The sequence below is a fragment of the Carcharodon carcharias genome (assembly GCF_017639515.1).
Source record: "Carcharodon carcharias isolate sCarCar2 chromosome 27 unlocalized genomic scaffold, sCarCar2.pri SUPER_27_unloc_9, whole genome shotgun sequence".
Lineage (NCBI taxonomy): Eukaryota > Metazoa > Chordata > Chondrichthyes > Lamniformes > Lamnidae > Carcharodon > Carcharodon carcharias.
Genome location: NW_024470653.1, coordinates 544,488 through 564,381, shown reverse-complemented (window position 1 = coordinate 564,381; position 19,894 = coordinate 544,488). Strand labels below are relative to the sequence as shown.

General features: G+C 60.7%; 1 protein-coding gene across 3 annotated transcripts; it reads left to right on the top strand.

Annotated features, from left to right (window-relative positions):
- Positions 1–580: 580 nt before the first annotated feature.
- Positions 581–19,681, top strand: LOC121273988 (translation initiation factor IF-2-like). 3 transcript variants are annotated; one of them, XM_041181116.1, is made up of 7 exons: positions 581–689; positions 2,974–3,112; positions 5,400–6,105; positions 8,519–8,607; positions 13,690–13,790; positions 15,192–15,305; positions 18,698–19,681. In XM_041181116.1, exons 1-7 carry the CDS (start codon positions 585–587, stop codon positions 18,713–18,715), a joined length of 1,272 nt encoding a protein of 423 aa, XP_041037050.1. In that variant the 5' UTR covers positions 581–584; the 3' UTR covers positions 18,716–19,681. The 3 variants fall into 3 exon arrangements, with proteins under 3 accessions (XP_041037050.1, XP_041037051.1, XP_041037052.1); XM_041181117.1 differs by lacking the exon at positions 15,192–15,305; XM_041181118.1 differs by lacking the exons at positions 13,690–13,790; positions 15,192–15,305.
- Positions 19,682–19,894: the final 213 nt, after the last annotated feature.

Genomic DNA, 19,894 nt, shown 5'->3' with positions numbered 1-19,894 from the left:
ACTCCCTCACCCCCTCTTTCACTCCCTCACCCCCTCTTTCACTCCCTCACCCCCTCTTTCACTCCCTCACCCCCTCCCTCATCCCCTCACTCACACCCACCCCCTCTCCCACACCCTCCCTCAATCCCCCTCCCTCACCCCATCCCTCAACCCCTCCCCCTCCCTCCCCCCTCCCTCACCCCCACCCCCCCCACCACCCCCCAGTGCCGGCTGGTCTACCCTGGAGCCCAATCGAGCAAACATGTGGATTTTCAACTTCTCTCCCTTGTTGTCAAATCTCTCCCCCTCCCTCGCCCCCTCCCCATCTCCCTCGCCCCCTCCCCATCTCCCTCGCCCCCTCCCCATCTCCCTCGCCCCCTCCGCCTCGCCCCCTCCGCCTCGCCCCCTCCCCCCCTCCCCCTTGCCCCCTCCCCCTCTGGCTGTGCGATGGGGAGGCGGGGGGTGGGGGTTGGGGTTCACTGCTGCTGTATAGGGAAAGTGCTCCGTTGAACCACGCATAGGCTGCGGGGACGGCCCGCCGCTCCAGAAAGGTGAGAGGGTCCGGGCGTGACGGGGGCTGCCCTCTTTTTTTTTGACAGGGCCCCATGCGGGAGGAGTACGGAGAGGAGTTCATGAGCATGCTGCAGAAGCTGCTCTGGGAGTACCTGCAGCGCCTGGACCAGTCGCTGCCCAGGGTCCGGTTCGACCAGGTACGTGTGCCGCACACTGTTCCCCCCCCCGCAACCCTTGTCCTGTGGGTAACAGGGTGGGGTGGGGGGGGTTGTCGGAGGAGCACCGGGATAGTGTGAGTGTGTGCGAGAGAGAGAGAGATGTGGGTTATTTAGTTGACAGGGCCGGGGAAGTGGGTCTGGCGGGGGTGGGAGGGTGCGGGGTTGGTGGTGGGGGAGGATGTGGGTTATATAGACGGCAGGTGCCAAGGGGTGTGGGTTATATAGACGGCAGGTGCCAAGGGGTGTGGGTTATATAGATAGCGGGTGCCAAGGGGTTTGGGTTATATCGATGGCAGGTGCCAAGGGGGTATGGGTTATATAGATGGCAGGTGCCAAGGGGGTGTGGGTTATATAGATGGCAGGTGCCCAAGGGTGTGTGGGTTATATAGATGGCAGGTGCCAAGGGGGTGTGGGTTATATAGATGGCAGGTTCCCAAGGGGGTGTGGGTTATATAGATGGCAGGTGCCAAGGGGGTGTGGGTTATATACATGGTAGGTGCCAAGGGTTTTGGGTTATAAAGATGGCAGGTGCCAAGGGGGTGTGGGTTATATAGATGGTGGATGCCAGGGCTGTGGTTTATGTAGATGGTGGATGCCAGGGGTGTGGGTTATATAGATGGCAGGTGCCAGGGGGTGTGGGTTATATAGATGGTGGGTGCCAAGGGGGTGTGGGTTATATAGATGGCAGGTGCCAAGGGGGTGTGGGTTATATAGATGGCAGGTGCCAAGGGGGTGTGGGTTATATAGATGGCAGGTGCCAAGGGGGTGTGGGTTATATAGATGGCAGGTGCCAAGGGGGTGTGGGTTATATAGATGGCAGGTGCCAAGGGGGTGTGGGTTATATAGATGGCAGGTGCCAAGGGGGTGTGGGTTATATAGATGGTGGGTGCCAGGGGATGTGGGTTTTATAGATAGTGGATGCTGGGGGGTGTGGATTATATCGATGGTGGATGCCGGGGGTGCGGGTTATATAGATGGTGGATGCCGGGGGTGTGGTTTACATAGATGGTGGGTGCCGGGGGTGTGGGTTATATAGATGGTGGATGCCAAGGGCGTGGGTTATATAGATGCTGGGTGCCGGGGGTGTGGATTATATAGATGGTGGGTGCTGGGGGTGTGGTTAATATAGATGGCGGATGTCGGGGGTGTGGGTTATATGGATGGTGGGTGGCGGGAGTGTGGGTTATATAGATAGGGTATCATATATGCATGAGATTGGTAACTAGGGGCGACATAAACCATGGGAGGGGGAGAATGGGGGCTACAGTTGGCACTGAGCCCCACCAAATGCTCTCGGTAAGTGTGTGATCCCTTGGCCTTGATGGCCCCTGCAGTTGAATATCCAGCTGACTTTGTGCCCCAGGAGCCCAGGAGGGCAGGCAGAGGGAGAGGGGGAGGTTTAACCTACTCGGGCTCCGGGAGGGAGGGGGAGGCAGGGCAGGATCACGGGGAGAGAGAGCATGTGGTGCCCTGTCTGCCATTTGTGAGCTTGTTCAGCCCCACTCACCGTCCTCCTCACTCCCTCCCTCAACGTCCCCCTCCCTCCCTCACCGTCCCCCTCACTCCCTCCCTCACCGACCCCCTCCCTCCCTCACCGTCCTCCTCACTCCCTCCCTCACCGTCCCCCTCCCTCCCTCACCGTCCCCCTCCCTCCCTCCCTCACCGTCCCCCTCCCTCCCTCCCTCACCGTCCCCCTCCCTCCCTATCCCCCTCCCTCCCGGTCCCCTCCCTCCTCCCTCCCTGTCCCCTCCCTCCTGTCCCCCTCCCTCCCTGTCCCCCTCCCTCCCTGTCCCCCCTCCCTCCCTCCCTCTCTCACCGTCCCCCTCCCTCCCTCCCTCTCTCACCGTCCCCCTCCCTCCCTCTCTCACCGTCCCCCTCCCTCCCTCTCTCACCGTCCCCCTCCCTCCCTCCCTCACCGTCCCCCCCCTCCCTCACCCACCGTCCCCCACCCTCCCTCACCGTCCCCCTCCTTCCCTCACCGTCCCCCACCCTCCCCCCTCCCTCCCTCACCGTCCCCCTCCCTCACCGTCCCCCTCCCTCCCCTTCCCCCTCCCTCCCTCCCTCACCGTCCCCCTCCCTCCCTCACCGTCCCCCTCCCTCCCTCCCTCACCGTCCCCCCTCCCTCCCTCCCTCCCTCCCCCCTCCCTCCCTCATTGTTCCCCTCCCTTCCCTCCCCCCTCCCTCCCTCCCTCACCTTCCCCCTCCCTCCCTCCCTGCTTGCACCGGCTTCACGGCCCTTTCGTCCTCCCCCCCCCCCCCACAGCTACGAGAGGCGGCCCGGGCCGTGGACTCTTCTGACCCCTGCCACGCGCAGTTCCTGATCGGGTGCCTGAAGAAACTCGACCCTCGCTCGCTGTGGCTGCTCATCGGAAACACAGAGGTGTCCGACCCCCAGGACGGAGGTAGGTGGTCGGGAAGGGGAAGGGACTAGAAATTGAGAGAGAGAGAGAGAGTGAAAGAGCACCCGGGCGAGAGAGGGCGCGTGAGGGACAGACGGTGGTCGACCAGCACCCCAAGTATTCGCAGCGTCCAGACTGGTGGAGCTCGGGGCGTTAACGCTGGGTTTTAATCTCTCTTCTCCAGTTCTTAACAGCCGCTTCGAACAGGGACACGGAACTCGAACATCGCGGGAAAGGCGCACTTTTCCTTGAAGCGAGCCACAGGGCTGCGGGGGTCGCTGGGCCGGGCCCAGCATTTATTGCCCGTCCCTAACTGCCCCTGGAGAAGGCGGCGGGTGAGCCCGTCTTCTTGGAGCCACTGCGAGTAGGCACACCCGCCGTGCGGTTAGGGAGGGAGCTCCAGCATTTTGACATGTGGAGGCAGCTTATCAGGACAAATGCAAGAATGCCAAATTTCAAAGGATCGCAGCGAGCACCCTTTCCTCCTGTGGTATAAATTGCTGTGTGGTGGTGGGGGGGAGTGGTGGGGGGGGGGGGCAGAATTCCGGGACCATGTCCTTGGGTAGCACGTCCCTGGGGTGTGGCTGTTCGATTTCCCCCCACCTCCCCCCCCCTCCACTTTTTTAAAGTTCTTAAACACCGGAAATACCAGATGAGACGCCAACACCAGAATTTGGTGGCAAATCCATTCTCGGTGTTCTCTGTTGAGTAAGACCACAACAGACGAGTTTGCCTACGGTGTTCGGGTGTGCTCGCGGTAGCCAGCCCACCCGGCCGGTCTACCGTCGGCGAAGAGGGTCCCGTGGAGCCGGTGACAAGCCAAACTCCTCCTGCTTCTGTCTGCAGTTCAGCTGCCTCCTTTCATCTCCTGCTCTCTCTCTGGCTCTCTTGCGCGCTCTCTCTCTGGCTCTCTCGCGCGCTCTCTCTCTGCCTCTCGCGCGCGCTCTCTCTCTGCCTCTCGCGCGCGCTCTCTCTGCCTCTCGCGCGCGCTCTCTCTCTGCCTCTCGCGCGCGCTCTCTCTCTGCCTCTCGCGCGCGCTCTCTCTCTGCCTCTCGCGCGCGCTCTCTCTCTGCCTCTCGCGCGCGCTCTCTCTCTGCCTCTCGCGCGCGCTCTCTCTCTGCCTCTCGCGCGCGCTCTCTCTCTGCCTCTCGCGCGCGCTCTCTCTCTGCCTCTCGCGCGCGCTCTCTCCCGGTCAATGACCTCTTGCATGTGATTGTTTGAAATTTGACACTCTTGTGTTTGTCCTGAGCGCCTGACCGAAAGCTGTGCTGTTAACACCGGCGTCTCACGGTGCTGGTGCCCTGGAGGCAATATTTATCCCTCAGCCAACATGTCCTGTTAAAAATTTCATTCACGGGACGTGGGCTTCGCATGGCTGGGCCTGCATTTGTTGCCCATCCGTCATTGCCCCTCGCTCAAGGTCATTTTAAGAGCCAACCGCACTGCTGTGGGTCTGGAATCACGTGTCGGCCAGACCGGGTAAGGACGGCAGGTTTCCCCTTCCCCTAAAGGGGATGAGTGAACCAGATGGGGTTTTTCTTACAACAATCGACAATAGTTTCACGGTCGTCGTTAGTCTAATTCCAGATTTTTATTGAATTCAAGTTCCACCCTGTGTGCCCGTGGGCGGGATTCAAACCCGGGTCCCCCAGAGCATTCACCCTTCGGGGAGGGGGGGGTGGTTGTTGGAGGGGGTGGGGTGGTGATGTGGGGTCGGGGTCTCTGGGTTACTAACCCAGTGACAATACCACCGAGCCGTCACCTTCCCCCAAACAGCTCCTCTCGGAGGAAAAACAGACGATCTGACGATTGAGCACGTCACGGTTTGCGGGATCTTCCTTTGCACTGGTTGGCTGCCGCGTTCCCTACGTTACGGCGGGACCCGTGCTTCAAAAGCAAAGACTTCGTCGGGCACGCTGGGGGTTGCCCTGAGATCCCGAAAGGCGCTCTAGAACCGCACGTCCTTTTTTTTTACTTCGAGCAATGCCACAGAAGGTTGTCTAGCGTGTCTATTCCCTGCATGGTGTGTGTGTGTGTTTTGTGTACTTGTGTGTACCCGCGTAGGAGTATAGACACGTGCTGTGACGTGCACGTTCGTCACACCTCAAAATGCCGGCCTCAAATTTGCAAGTAGTTGCAATTGAACTCTGACTGACCCCAGCGGTGTGCAAGTTGATAATGAAGGGGTCGGGTTTGTCAGGTTGGGGGGGGGGGGGGGGGGGGGGGGGGGTGTGGGGTGGGGTACGGGCATCGGGTTTCTCATGTCTGACTCCTGGCCCTTTCTTCCAAGTGTCCCTTGGCCTCGCGTCAGAAGTGGAGCCCGACATCAACCTCCGAGGCGGCCCCACCTTCCCGACGGCCTGGAGAAGCACCGGCCCGCGCCCTCCAGGCGAAGACGGGCGGTCACCCTGGGCCCCGGCGGGACGAGAGGAGGGCGGCGAGGGCTCGGGGTGGGTGTCCCCGCCATTCACCCCGGAGCAGCGGGCGGCGGGCAGCCGGCAACCGTGGGCAAGGGGCCCGGAGAGGCGGAGGAGTGGCCGGGCTTCCCACGGCGGTGCGGGGGCGCCGGGGAGGAGCTGCGGCGGGGACCCCGGCTGCCTGCCGCCCCGACAGTCCGAACCGGGGGACGCCGGGCTCCGGCACTCACCCCACCCCCTCCTCCTCCTCCTCCAGCCGGCGGCCCCGGTCGAAACCTCGAGCGCCTGGCGGGAGGTCAAGGGGGCGCCGCTGTCGTCACCGTCACCAGCCTGCGGGAGGTGCGGCTGGATCTCGGCGCGGAAGCGGGCGGCGTCCGGGGAGGGCGGCCTGCACGGCGAGTGCAGCCCCGGCCCGGGGGAGCCCACCCGCCCCTGGAGGCTGACGGGAATCAAACGGGCGAGCGGCCGCGATGTTCGCGGAACGAGGCGCGACAGTGACCGATCGCCGTGGGAGGGGAGTAGCCCGTCCACCTCGCCGTCTCGTCGCTGGAGGCTGCCGCGCAGAAGCAAGGAGAAAGAGTAAGTGTGTGATGGGGTGGGAGGAGGTGGAGGGGGGGTGGGGGGCTTGATGGTGAGAGAGAGAGGGAGGGAGGGGGTCACGACCTTCGCCCCTTTAGCAGATGCCAGTGAGGTTTACGGTCACTCTTTTTTCCAACGTGCAGAGCTGGCCTTGCTGGCGTAATCCTGAAGCCACACCGACCAGACTGGGCAAGCTTTAGCTTTGTCTCCTTCCCCGTTTCTTCCAATTATGGTTTTTAGTTGGTGGAGGGGGAAGTTGGGGGTGGTGGGTGTTGGAGTTGTCTCTGAGTCACCTTATCTTGTTCTGCCCTCCTCTGCACACTGTTCCGTTTTATCGGTGCCCAGTGGTTTGGGGGGGGGAGGGGGGGTGGTGCAGGGGGCGGAAGTCCCTTCCGTGCCCGGAACCAGATCCACTGATGAAGCAATTGATCTCTGAGTGACCCCGGGCCACGTCTATTTGCTACCACCGGCCTGTGTCGGCTTAGAGGCCCGGCTTCGCGGTCAGATGCGGCACAGGGCATCGGGCGGGCTGTAACGCCACCCCCCCCCTCCCCGGCATAACGGGGCCAATCAATTCAGCTGGTCCCTAACGGTGTCTAGATTCCATTTGGGTTTAGATTAGGATTGATACAGGGCTACGGGAGAGAGCGGGGCAGTGGGATTAGTTTGGGATTGATACAGGGCTATGGGGAGAGAGCGGGGCAGTGGGATTAGTTTCGGATTGATACAGGGCTATGGGGAGAGAGCGGGGCAGTGGGATTAGTTTGGGATTGATACAGGGCTATGGGGAGAGAGCGGAGCAGTGGGATTAGTTTCGGATTGATACAGGACTATGGGGAGAGAGCGGGGCAGTGGGATTAGTTTGGGATTGATACAGGGCTATGGGGAGAGAGCGGGACACTGGGATTAGTTTAGGATTGATATAGGGCTATGTAGACGGAGTGGGGCAGTGGGATTAGTTTGGGATTGAGACAGGGCTATTGGGAGAGAGCGGGGCACTGGGATTAGTTTAGGATTGATATAGGGCTATGTAGACGGAGTGGGGCAGTGGGATTAGTTTAGGATTGATACAGGGCTATGGGGAGAGAGCGGGGCAGTGGGATTAGTTTAGGATTGATACAGGGCTATGGGGAGAGAGCGGAGCAGTGGGATTAGTTTCGGATTGATACAGGGCTATGGGGAGAGAGCGGGGCAGTGGGATTAGTTTGGGATTGATACAGGGCTATGGGGAGAGAGCGGAGCAGTGGGATTAGTTTCGGATTGATACAGGACTATGGGGAGAGAGCGGGGCAGTGGGATTAGTTTGGGATTGATACAGGGCTATGGGGAGAGAGCGGGACAATGGGATTAGTTTGGGATTGATACAGGGCTATGGGGAGAGAGTGGGGCAGTGGGGTTAGTTTGGGATTGATACAGGGCTATGGGGAGAGGGCGGGGCTGTGGGATTAGTTTGGGATTGAGACAGGGCAATGGGGAGAGGGCGGGGCAATTGGATTAGTTTGGTATTGAGACAGGGCTATGGGGACAGAGCGGGATTAGATTGGGATTGATGTAGGGCTATTGGGGGGGGGGGGGGGGGGGTGCAGAGTGGGGCAGTGGAATAAACCGGGCTGTCCACTGGCCCCGGAGTCCTGTGAATGCCTTTCTGTTCTCTGACTGTTGCCCTACCGTACAACCTCTGCCGATTATCTGCAACCTACACTCCTGATTCTGGGATGCAGAACTCGGTCACTTCGTTGATGCTGAATCTCCCCCTTCGCTGCGAGAAGCCACGTCCCTCAGCAGCTCCTTGCAGAAGGAATAACGAGTCTCACGTCGCGCCGACGCTCAAAATGGAGCCTTTAAGCCGGCGGGCTGATGGTGGCAAATAAGCGCGGCCTGGGGTCACTTGGAGCTCAATTGCTCCGTCGGCGGACTCAGCGCCAGCCGCAGGAGAGATCAGCAAAGTTGACGGGGCAGGAAGAGGCCATTCGATCGAGCCGGCCCCCGATGGTGTTTAGACCCCGCCCGGCGGGGTTAGTTTGCCCCGGCTTCACGCCCCACGATCTGCCCTGGCCCCTGCCACCTAGGCTGAGTGGCAGAGAGTCAACCCCCCCCCCCCCCCCCCCCCCCCCCCCCCCCCGCTTCAAATGCGGCTTCGGCCTGGACTCTGGTGGGGTGGGGGTGTGCGGGGTGGGTGGTAGCCGGTGGGGGGGAGGGGGTGGGTGGGTGTGGGTGATGATGGGTGGGCGTAGGGACGCTGACGATGGCATTCTGGGCCTACCAGCGGCAGAGGGAGACTTATCGACAGTGGCGTCTCCACCGTGTAATGACCCTTTTGTCCCGTGCGCTGCCTTCTGCTGTTGAAAAAGCAGCCACCACGTTACCTCCCTTCCATCTACTTGCTTACTTAGCTCGTTCGGCTTCTCCCCAGGAACCAAGCTGCCTCGGGATTGATCCATCCGGCTTGTAGGAGCCCGGATGTAGGAGGATCGTGTGAGCGGCTCCAGGACCCAACCACAGGTAACACACCCAAATTTAAAAAAAAATATATATATATATATATCTATCTATATATTCGATCGTGGGACGTGGGCATCGCTGGATAGGCTATCACCCACCCCTAATTGCCCTTGTTCAGAGGGTCTGGAGTCACATGTAGGCCAGACCGGGTAAGGGTGGCAGATTTCCCCCTCCCCTAAACGGGGACATTTAGTGAACCAGATGGGGGTTTTTAACGACAATCGGCAACGGCTTCGTGGTCATTAGACGTTTAATTCCTGATTTTTATTGAATCCAAATCCTACCATCTGCACGTGGTGGGATTCAAAACCGGGTCCCCAGAGCATCACCCCTGGGGTCTCTGGATTACTAGCCCAGCGATTGCCTTTATCGATCGAGGCATAGCTGACAAAAGTAGGGAGGTCATGTTGGAGTTGTATAGAAACTTGGTGAGGCCACAGCTGGAGTACTGTGTGCAGTTCTGGTCGCCACATTATAGGAAGGATGTGATTGCACTGGAGGGGGTGCAGAGGAGATTCACCAGGATGTTGCCTGGGATGAAACATTGAAGTTATGAAGAGAAGTTGGATAGACTTGGGTTGTTTTTGTTGGAGCAGGGAAGACTGAGGGGTGACCTGATCGAGGTGTACAAGATTATGAGGGGCATGGACAGGGTGGATAGGGAGCAGCTGTTCCCCTTAGTTGAAGGGTCAGTCACGAGGGGGACACAAGTTCAAGGTGAGGGGCAGGAGGTTTAGGGGGGGATGTGAGGAGAAACTTTTTTACCCAGAGGGTGGTGAGGGTCTGGAATGCGCTGCCTGGGAGGGTGGTGGAGGCGAGTTGCCTCACATCCTTTAAAAAGTACCTGGATGAGCACTCGGCACGTCCTAACATTCAAGGCTATGGGGCCGAGCGCTGGTCAATGGGGTTAGGTAGGTAGGTCAGGTGTTTCTCACGTGTCGGTGCAGACTTGATGGGCCGAAGGGCCTCTTCTGCACTGAGGTATTCTGTGACAGTACCACTCTGCCACCGCCTCCCTGCAACACGCGCGGCCTGTTTCCAGGGGTGTGGAAGTGGACGATCGACAGCAAGCGGAGTTTGTGTAGCACCTTTCAATGCAGTGGAGTAGCCCAACGCGGTTAGAAAGCAGGATGGGGCACCAAGGGGGCGCGTTTTGGGTCTGGGTGACCGACACCTCGGCCGAAGAGGCCGGTTTTTTCAGGAGCGCCTGAAAGAGAAAGAGAGAGAGAGAGAGGGAGGGATAACTTGGCGGAGGGACTCCCAGAGCTTGGTGGGGGCCCCAGGGCAGCTGAAGGCACGGCCGCCAATGGCGGAGCGCTTAAAAGCCCTGGGGAGCCTTCGAGAGGCGGGAATTGAAGGGCCGCGGAGATCTCGGGGCTGGAGGAGATTCCAGGAATGGGGAGCGCAGGCGGAGGGGAGAGGGGGCTGTGGTTGACCCTGGAAGGGGATTTGAATACGAGGGTGAGAATTTGAAGATGGAGACGTTACGTGACTGGGGAGCCAGTGGTGGTCGGCGAGCAAGGCGGGCGGAGGGTGGGGTGCCGATAGTGGTGGTGGTGGTGGTTGTGGGGGGGGGGGGGGGGGTGTGGGTGAAATGGGACTCGGTGCGAGTTAGGACACGCAGTGGTGGGGGGGGGGGGGGCCAGCGGAGTTTCGGATGGGCTGAAGTTTACGGAGGGTGGGATAGCAGCCAATGGTGGGTTTGGAATAGTCAAGTCCGGAGTTGACGAAGGGGGCGGGTGAAGGGGTTTCAGCGGTTGATGAGCGGAGGACGTGGGTAACAGGAGCGCTAGCGATGGCACGAGTATGTGGTCGGGAACTCATCTTGGAGGGGGGGGTCAAATGCGACACTTAATCTCGGACTGTTGCCAGGGAGAGGAGTGGAGTCGGTGGGATGGAGATTGGCGTGGGTGCCGGAAATCATGGCTTCGCCCTCCCAGTATTTAATTGGAGGACATTTCTGCTCATCCCATAGTGAAGGAGCACGGCGTTATATTGGGGCAGCGTGGAGGGAGTGCCGCACTGTCGGAGTGTCAGTACTGAGGGAGTGCCGCACTGTCTGAGAATCAGCACTGAGGGAGGGCCGCACTGTCGGAGTGTCAGTACGGAGGGAGTGCCGCACTGAGAATCAGCACTGAGGGAGGGCCGCACTGTCTGAGAATCAGCACTGAGGGAGGGCCGCACTGTCTGAGTGTCAGTATTGAAGGAGTGCCGCACTGTCGGAGGGTCAGCACTGAGGGAGTGCCGCACTGTCGGAGGGTCAGTACTGAGGGAGTGCCGCACTGTCTGAGTGTCAGTACTGAGGGAGAGCCGCACTGTCGGAGGGTCAGTACTGAGGGAGTGCCGCACTGTCTGAGAATCAGCACTGGGACTGCCGCACTGTCTGAGAATCAGCACTGGGACTGCCGCACTGTCTGAGAATCAGCACTGAGGGAGTGCCGCACTGTCTGAGTGTCAGCACTGAGGGAGAGCCGCACTGTCTGAGTGTCAGCACTGAGGGAGGGCCGCACTGTCTGAGTGTCAGTACTGAGGGAGAGCCGCACTGTCTGAGAATCAGTACTGAGGGAGGGCCGCACTGTCTGAGTGTCAGCACTGAGGGAGAGCCGCACTGTGAGAATCAGCACTGAGGGAGGGCCGCACTGTCTGAGTGTCAGCACTGAGGGAGTGCCGCACTGTCTGAGTGTCAGCACTGAGGGAGAGCTGCACTGTGAGAATTAGCACTGAGGGAGGGCCGCACTGTCTGAGTGTCAGTACTGAGGGAGAGCCGCACTGTCTGAGTGTCAGTACTGAGGGAGAGCCGCACTGTCTGAGAATCAGCACTGAGGGAGAGCCGCACTGTCTGAGAATCAGTACTGAGGGAGTGCCGCACTGTCTGAGTGTCAGTACTGAGGGAGAGCCGCACTGTCTGAGAATCAGCACTGAGGGAGAGCCGCACTGTCTGAGAATCAGTACTGAGGGAGTGCCGCACTGTCTGAGAATCAGCACTGAGGGAGAGCCGCACTGTCTGAGAATCAGCACTGAGGGACTGCCGCACTGTCTGAGTGTCAGCACTGAGGGACTGCCGCACTGTCTGAGTGTCAGCACTGAGGGAGGGCCGCACTGTCTGAGAATCAGCACTGAGGGAGAGCCGCACTGTGAGAATCAGCACTGAGGGAGGGCCGCACTGTCGGAGGATCAGCACTGAGAGAGTGCCGCACTGTCTGAGAATCAGCACTGAGGGAGAGCCGCACTGTGAGAATCAGCACTGAGGGAGAGCCGCACTGTGAGAATCAGCACTGATGGAGGGCCGCACTGTCGGAGAATCAGCACTGAGGGAGTGCCGCACTGTGAGAATCAGCACTGAGGGAGGGCCGCACTGTCTGAGAATCAGCACTGAGGGAGAGCCGCACTGTGAGAATCAGCACTGAGGGAGGGCCGCACTGTCGGAGGATCAGCACTGAGGGAGTGCCGCACTGAGAATCAGCACTGAGGGAGTGCCGCACTGTGAGAATCAGCACTGATGGAGGGCCGCACTGTCGGAGAATCAGCACTGAGAGAGTGCCGCACTGTGAGAATCAGCACTGAGGGAGAGCCGCACTGTGAGAATCAGCACTGAGGGAGAGCCGCACTGTGAGAATCAGCACTGAGGGAGAGCCGCACTGTGAGAATCAGCACTGAGGGAGAGCCGCACTGTGAGAATCAGCACTGAGGGAGAGCCGCACTGTGAGAATCAGCACTGAGGGAGAGCCGCACTGTCGGAGAATCAGCACTGAGGGAGTGCCGCACTGTCAGATTGTCAGCAATGAGGGAGCGCCGCACTGTCGGAGGGTCAGTACTGAGGGAGCGCCGCACTGTCGGAGGGTCAGTACTGAGGGAGCGCCGCACTGTCGGAGGGTCAGTACTGAGGGAGTGCCGCACTGTCGGAGGGTCAGTACTGAGGGAGTGCCGCACTGTCGGAGGGTCAGTACTGAGGGAGTGCCGCACTGTCGGAGGGTCAGTACTGAGGGAGTGCCGCACTGTCGGAGGGTCAGTACTGAGGGAGTGCCGCACTGTCGGAGGGTAGGTACTGAGGGAGTGCCGCACTGTCGGAGGGTCAGTACTGAGGGAGTGCCGCACTGTCGGAGGGTCAGTACTGAGGGAGTGCCGCCCTGTCGGAGGGTCAGTACTGAGGGAGTGCCGCACTGTCGGAGGGTCAGTACTGAGGGAGTGCCGCACTGTCGGAGGGTCAGTACTGAGGGAGTGCCGCACTGTCGGAGGGTCTGCACTGAGGGAGTGCAGCACTGTCAGAGGGTCAGGACTGTGGGAGTGCTGCAACATTGGTGTTACTGTTTCTCAGATGACACAGTGGGGGGAGTGCTGGGGGGGAGGGGGCCGAGGTGCCAGTTCCCGCTTCAACCTTGTCTTTATCTTTTTTTTAACCCCGCCCCCTCGCAATCTCCCCCTCGCAATCTCTCCCTCCCCCCTCGTGCCCCCCTCCCCTCCCCCTCGTGCCCTCCCCCCTCGTGCCCCCTCCCCTCCCCCCTCGTGCCCCTCCCCTCCCCCCTTACGCCCCCCCTCCCCTCCCCCCTCGCTCCCCCCTTGCGCCCCCCACCCCTCCCCCTGGCGCCCCCACCCCTCCCCCCTGGCGCCCCCCCTCCCCTCTCGCACCCCCCTCCCCTCCCACCTCGTGCCCCCCCCTCCCCTCCCACCTCGTGCCCCCTCCCCTCCCCCCTCACGCCCCCCCTCCCCTCCCCCCTCGCTCCCCCCTTGCGCCCCCCCCCCTCCCCCCTGGCGCCCCCCCCCCTCCCCTCTCGCACCCCCCCTCCCCTCCCACCTCGTGCGCCCCTCCCCTCCTCAATTCCCCCTCGCGCCCCCTCCCCTCCCCCTCGCGGCCCTCCCTCATCGTGCCCCTTCCCCCCTCGCGCCCCGCCTCCCCTCCCCCCTCGCCTCCCCTCCCCCCTTGCGCCCCCCCCCTCGCGCCCCGCCGCCCCTCCCCCCTCGCGCCGCCCTCCCCCTCCCCCTCGCGCCCCTCCCCCTCCCCCTCGCGCCCCTCCCCCTCCCCCTCGCGCCCCTCCCCCTCCCCCTCGCGCCCCTCCCCCCTCGCGCCCCCCTCCCTCCCCTCAGGGATCGTGCCGCTGCGGCCTCACAGTGTGGAGTTGACAGACGTTATCTCGGACTCGGAGGACGAGGGCCGGGACCCGCTGACCGCCTGCCTCGGTGGGAAGGTGAGGGAGACCGGGCCGGGCCGGGCCGGGCCGAATGCTCCTTGGACTCTGGGATGTGGGGCGGGAGGCGGTGGGTTAGGTTGGCGGGGCTGGAGGGCCCGAGTGTCCGTCCTCCTATTCCTTCGCTCGCTCTGTTTCTCAGTGGGCTCCTGCTGCTGCTGCTCCCGCCTGTCCAGGACCGTCCGGCTTTCGGCTCTTGGCCGCCTCGAGTCTGGCTCCTCGTCCGAGGCCAAAGCCACAGCGGCTGTGGCTGGACTGCCCAGCGAGAGGCTAAACGTAGACCCATCCCCAGGGGCGCGAGCTAAATCCGAGCTGCGGAGAGCGGGGCCGAGGGGAGCAGGTGGGGTGGCCCCTGGGAGGACAACGTCGGGGGGTGGGGGGGGGGGGAGTGGGTGAGAAACCTGCAGGCCTCTTGCTCACTCGCAAGTGACTGCTGGGAGGGGACCACTTTTGTGTGTGGGTGTCTGTCTGAGCGCGTGCGGGTGCCTGTCTGCCTGTCTGCGCGCGCGCGGGTGCCTGCCTGTCTGTCTGCGGGTGCCTGTCTGTCTGTCTGCGCGCGTGCGGGTGCCTGTCTGTCTGTCTGCGCGCGTGCGGGTGCCTGTCTGTCTGTCTACGCGCGCGGGGGTGCCTGTCTGTCTGTCTGCGCGCGCGGGGGTGCCTGTCTGTCTGTGTGCGCGCGTGCGGGTGCCTGTCTGTCTGTCTGCGCGCGCGGGGGTGCCTGCCTGTCTGTCTGTCTGCGCGCGCGCGGGTGCCTGTCTGTCTGCGCACGCGCGGGCGCCTGTCTGTCTGTCTGTCTGCGCGCGTGCGGGTACCTGCCTGTCTGCGCGCGCGCCTGTCTGTCTGTCTGCGCGCGCGCCTGTCTGTGTCTGTCTGTGCGCGCGCGGGTGCCTGTCTGTCTGTCTGTGCGCGCGGGCGTCTGTCTGTTGACGCACCTGTGAGTGTTTGGGTGCCTGTTTATATGCACGTGGGTGGCTGTCTGCACTCCCGGGTGAGCGTGTGTGTGGGAGAGAGTGAGAGAGAGAGAGCTCCCCCGTATTTCTCTCTCTCTCTCTCAGAGTGGTAGCAATAGGATTCTGCCTCATCTTTCCACACACCCCCTTGCTCCCTCCTCCCCCTACAATTCATTCTGGAGACGAGGGCATCGCTGGCAGGGCGGGATCGAGCTGCTGCCCTCTGCCTGGTGGAAGTGCTCCCAGCCCGCGGGCTTGACCCGTTGGAGCGTCTCGTCTCGTCAGGCTGCCTCGGTGAGGGGAAGCCGAGGCTCGGGGTGCGTCCCCAGCCTGTGGTTTCTGGGGGGGGGCGCTGTGGAAGGACAAGTAAGGGCTGACCAGCCCCCTCCCCTCTCTCTAACACTGCCGACTGACCCCTGACCCTGTCCCCTTTCCCCCTCCCCCCCACCAGGGGCCTCTGCGGCTGTACCAGAGGACCAAGTATGACACCTACATCCCGACCCTGGTCCAGCACCTGCACCCGCTCGCCGTACACCCCTGCTACGTGGCCCTGGAGAGGTTGGCGGTGAGTTCTCCTGGGCGTCGCTCGGGGCGGTGGGGGATGTGGGGGACGAGCCGGGCGTCGGTCAGTTCAGTGATCTGCATCGGGGGCGGGTCGCCAGTGGGGGGGGCGGTGATGGAGGCAGTGGGAGGGGAGAGGGAGGGCGAGTCAGGAGGCTCGTGGGGTTCGAGCCCCCTCCCTTGCTCCAGAGAGCCAGGGACTGGCACTCTGCGCTGGTGCCGGCGGCGAGGGTGTGCCGCTTTGTCGGAGGCGCCGTCTCTTGGACGAGACGTTGAGCAGAGGGGTCCACCCTCCCCCCACCCCCCCTCCCCCCGACCTTTGTGGCAACCCATGCACATGTAACACCGCACGGCTGCCATTGGAAGAAGGCGGCAGGAGAGTTATCCCCGAAGTTTGGGAGGGGGGTGGGGGGGAGGGGAGGAGGGGTAGGGGGGGCAAGATATGGGTCAATTTAAAAGGAAACACACAGATGATCGGGTTTGCCGTCGCATTGCGATTTGGGGGAGCTTGCTGCGCGCAAATTGGCAATTGCCTTTGCTCGGATGCTATTGGCTGTGAAGCACATGGTCGGGGGGAGTGGGTGGGTGGGGCGGGGGGGGGGGCGGTCGTTGTGCAGGGGGCGCGGGGTGGAGGGGTGGGGGCGGTGTCCTGAGGTGGTGAAAAGGCTGTACAGAAATGCAAGTGCCCTGTGTAACACACGGGGTAGTATTCCGCCGCTGAAGTGGAGCCATGGGTTGTTACGGCTTCCCCGGCAGTGTTTCGCCGCGGGGTGCGTGCCGCACCAGCGGGTCCCCCACCACGTGGAGAGGCTGGTGGTGCGCGGAATGCTTTGCGCTGATCTCCTGGCTGATAACCCTGCCAGTACGCGTGAGACTAGCGAAGCAGGAAGCTACCCGGGTCAGTCAGAGAGCAATTGCAACTGCTGGTAAAATTTCAGGCGGCCGATGGCATTTCTGAGCAAGATTACTTCGGATGCATTGCATAATATTTTGAGTAAATACATTTATGATATTGATAGTGCTTCTAAATTGACTTAAAGTGAACCCCGTGTTCGTGTGCCTGTGAGTCTTACTGTTGTAACATATCATTGTGCTTCTCAAGTCTCTGCAGTGAGAGTCGATCAGCTTTCGTGACCAATCTGGCAAAAAAAAAAGGGATTTAGCTGTATTCTTGATGGGCCGAATGACCTCCCTCTCAGCAGGGAAATGAACCCTGGGGGAGTGTGATTCGAGTTCGAGGTCGGCAGTCAGTTTTGCAACACAAGCATTGTGTCACTAACAATCTCTCCCATCCTTTCCACACTGTCCGGGTCCCTCTTCAGTTACTGGAAGTGATAATATTTGATTTACATCAACCCCACACTCACTGACACCAATCTCCTCCTGTCTGATATAAACCAGCCCCACAGTCACTCACACCAATCTCCTCCTGTCTGATATAAACCAACCCCACACTCACTCACATCAATCTCCTCCTGTCTGATATAAACCAGCCCCACACTCACTGACACCAATCTCCTCCTGTCTGATATAAACCAGCCCCACACTCACTGACACCAATCTCCTCCTGTCTGATATAAACCAGCCCCACAGTCACTGACACCAATCTCCTCCTGTCTGATATAAACCGACCCCACACTCACTGACACCAATCTCTTCCTGTCTGATATAAACCAACCCCACAGACACACACCAATCTCCTCCTGTCTGATATAAACCAGCCCCACACTCACTGACTCCAATCTCCTCCTGTCTGATATAAACCAGCCCCACACTCACTGACACCAATCTCCTCCTGTCTGATATAAACCAACCCCACACTCACTCACACCAATCTCCTCCTGTCTGATATAAACCAGCCCCACAGTCACTCACACCAATCTCCTCCTGTCTGATATAAACCAACCCCACACTCACTCACATCAATCTCCTACTGTCTGATATAAACCAGCCCCATACTCACTGACACCAATCCCCTCCTGTCTGATATAAACCAGCCCCACAGTCACTGACACCAATCTCCTCCTGTCTGATATAAACCGACCCCACACTCCCTGACACCAATCTCCTCCTGTCTGATATAAACCGACCCCACAGTCACTGACCCCAATCTCCTCCTGTCTGATATAAACCAACCCCATAGTCACTCACACCAATTTCCTCCTGTCTGATATAAACCAACCCCACACTCTCTGACACCAATCTCCTCCTGTCTGATATAAACCAACCCCACAGACACTCACACCAATCTCCTCCTGTCTGATATAAACCAACCTCACACTCACTGACACCAATCTCCTCCTGTCTGATATAAACCGACCCCACACTCACTGACACCAATCTCCTCCTGTCTGATATAAACCAACCCCACAGACACTCACACCAATCTCCTCCTGTCTGATATAAACCAATCCAGGAAGGATGTGATTGCACTGGAGGGGGTGCAGAGGAGATTCACCAGGATGTTGCCGGGGATGAAACATTTAAGTTATGAAGAGAGGTTGGATAGACTTGGGTTGTTTACGTTGGAGCAGAGAAGACTGAGGGGTGACCTGATCGAAGTGTACAAGATTATAAGGGGCATGGACAGGGTGGATAGGGAGCAGCTGTTCCCCTTAGTTGAAGGGTCAGTCACAAGGGGACACAAGTTCAAGGTGAGGGGCAGGAGGTTTAGGGGGGAATGAGGGGAAAAGCTTTTTTACCCAGAGGGTGGTGAGGGTCTGGAATGCGCTGCCTGGGAGGGTGGTGGAGGCGGGTTGCCTCACATCCTTTAAAAAGTACCTGGATGAGCACTCGGCACGTCCTAACATTCAAGGCTATGGGGCCGAGCGCTGGTCAATGGGGTTAGGTAGGTAGGTCAGATGTTTCTCATGTGTTCTGCAACCTGTGATTCTGCGAATCTCCTCCCGTCTGGTATGACCCGACCCCACGGCCACTGAAGCTACTGTCTACGCTGCAACCACTTGCATTTATGTTGGGCCTTGGACGGTCGGGCGACCTCCCCGTGACCTTCATCGGAGGCGTTTAAAGCAACGGAAGTTGACAGTGAGCCATAGCCCACACGCCAGGTGGAAGAGGTTGTTTATTTGGGTGTCTTTCAGCTGAAGAGGTGTAAGGGGGGTGGAGGTGCAGGGAGCAGATTCCAGAGCTTCTGACCAAAGCACCTGAGGGATGCCCGTCGTGCAAGAGACCCCAAGTTTGGAGAGGCGCTGAAACCTTAGCGAGCTGTCGCTCGCGGGGAGCTGAGCGGTGGGTTATGTGGGGCCGGGGGGGGGTGGGAGTGCCCCGGGTGGGGGAGGGGTTTGGAAGCGAGGGGATAAGTCCATTCTTTTCTCCCCCCCACCCCCCCACCCCGATCCTCCCACCACTGAACATCTACCCCCTCTTCTTTTTCAGAGGCCGACTGTGAGCTAGCTGACTGACGGACCCTGAGCAGCGGCATCGACCACCGCGGCGGCTCGTTCCTCACGAGCTCTCCGACGTTCGGGACAGTTTGGGGGGGGAACAGCCCGTTTCTTTCGCTCCTCAAGGACACCCCCCCCCCCGCCTGTACTGGAACTTCACCCGCCCCTTTCACGTCGGTCGGCTCCCCCCGTATACTCAGTGAACTGCGATTTTCCTTTTCGCTTCTCCCACGTACTGCCTGCTGCGCACAGCTCCGGGTCGCCCGGGGGGTGAGGCCTGCCGAGCATGGCCGTCAACGCGCCACGGCCGGCGGGGGGGGGTGGGGGGGGGTGGGCAAGTGGTTCACAGGAAGCGGGTCATCGCCCGCCGCGAGGAAGCAACATAGCGGGCAGGAACAGGTTTACGAAGGAGGAGGTTTTGAGTGACGGAGCCTCGGTGAGCTCCCCAGCTCTCTGATGGCAAGAGGAGGATGGGTTTTTGCACAGGTCGTAGAGGAGGGGGCGGGGGTGGTGGGGCTGCTGGGGGTGCAGTCGGGGAAGTGGTGGCAGCAAGACATGTCGCTCATCCGGGAGCGCGGGTCACGATCCGCTGTCCGCCGAGGCTCCGTGGGTCGGCGCTCTCTCCTCGGGGTCTGAAAGGCTTGGTTTGCATTCCTGCTCCCCCTCCCCCCCCCCCCCCCCACCACCTCCACCCGCCATTAGAGACTCGAGCCCCACAACCTCGGCCGACGCCGCCGAGGGAGTGCTGCAGGGTCGGAGGCGCTCCATCTCCGGGACCCAAAATCGATCGGTCAGCTGCAAAGCAATTGGGGGCTGGCAAGCGGGGAGGTACGAAGGCCAAACCCTTCACATCTTGACGTTCACCTTTGAGTGAGGTGAGGTGGGGTGGGGTCGGGTGGCAGGGGTGAGTTAGGGACCAGGCATTCTGGAGATGGCATCTAGTCAGGGTCTGAGAGACCAGCTGAGGGACTGGCGGTGGGCAGAGGGGTGGGTGGCTGGGGGCAGGGGGTGGTGGGTGCGGGGTGGGATGTCATGTTCCGCAGACCAGTGGAAATCCATTTACCAGCATCTGCTTCTACGTTTTAGTTTTCTACTTTAAAAGCAGGAAATTCCACCTCGTCAATGAATTTGAGTTATTCTCAATAAACGAATGAAAAGGAGTTGCTTTGGCCTACTTACTGGGGAGCAC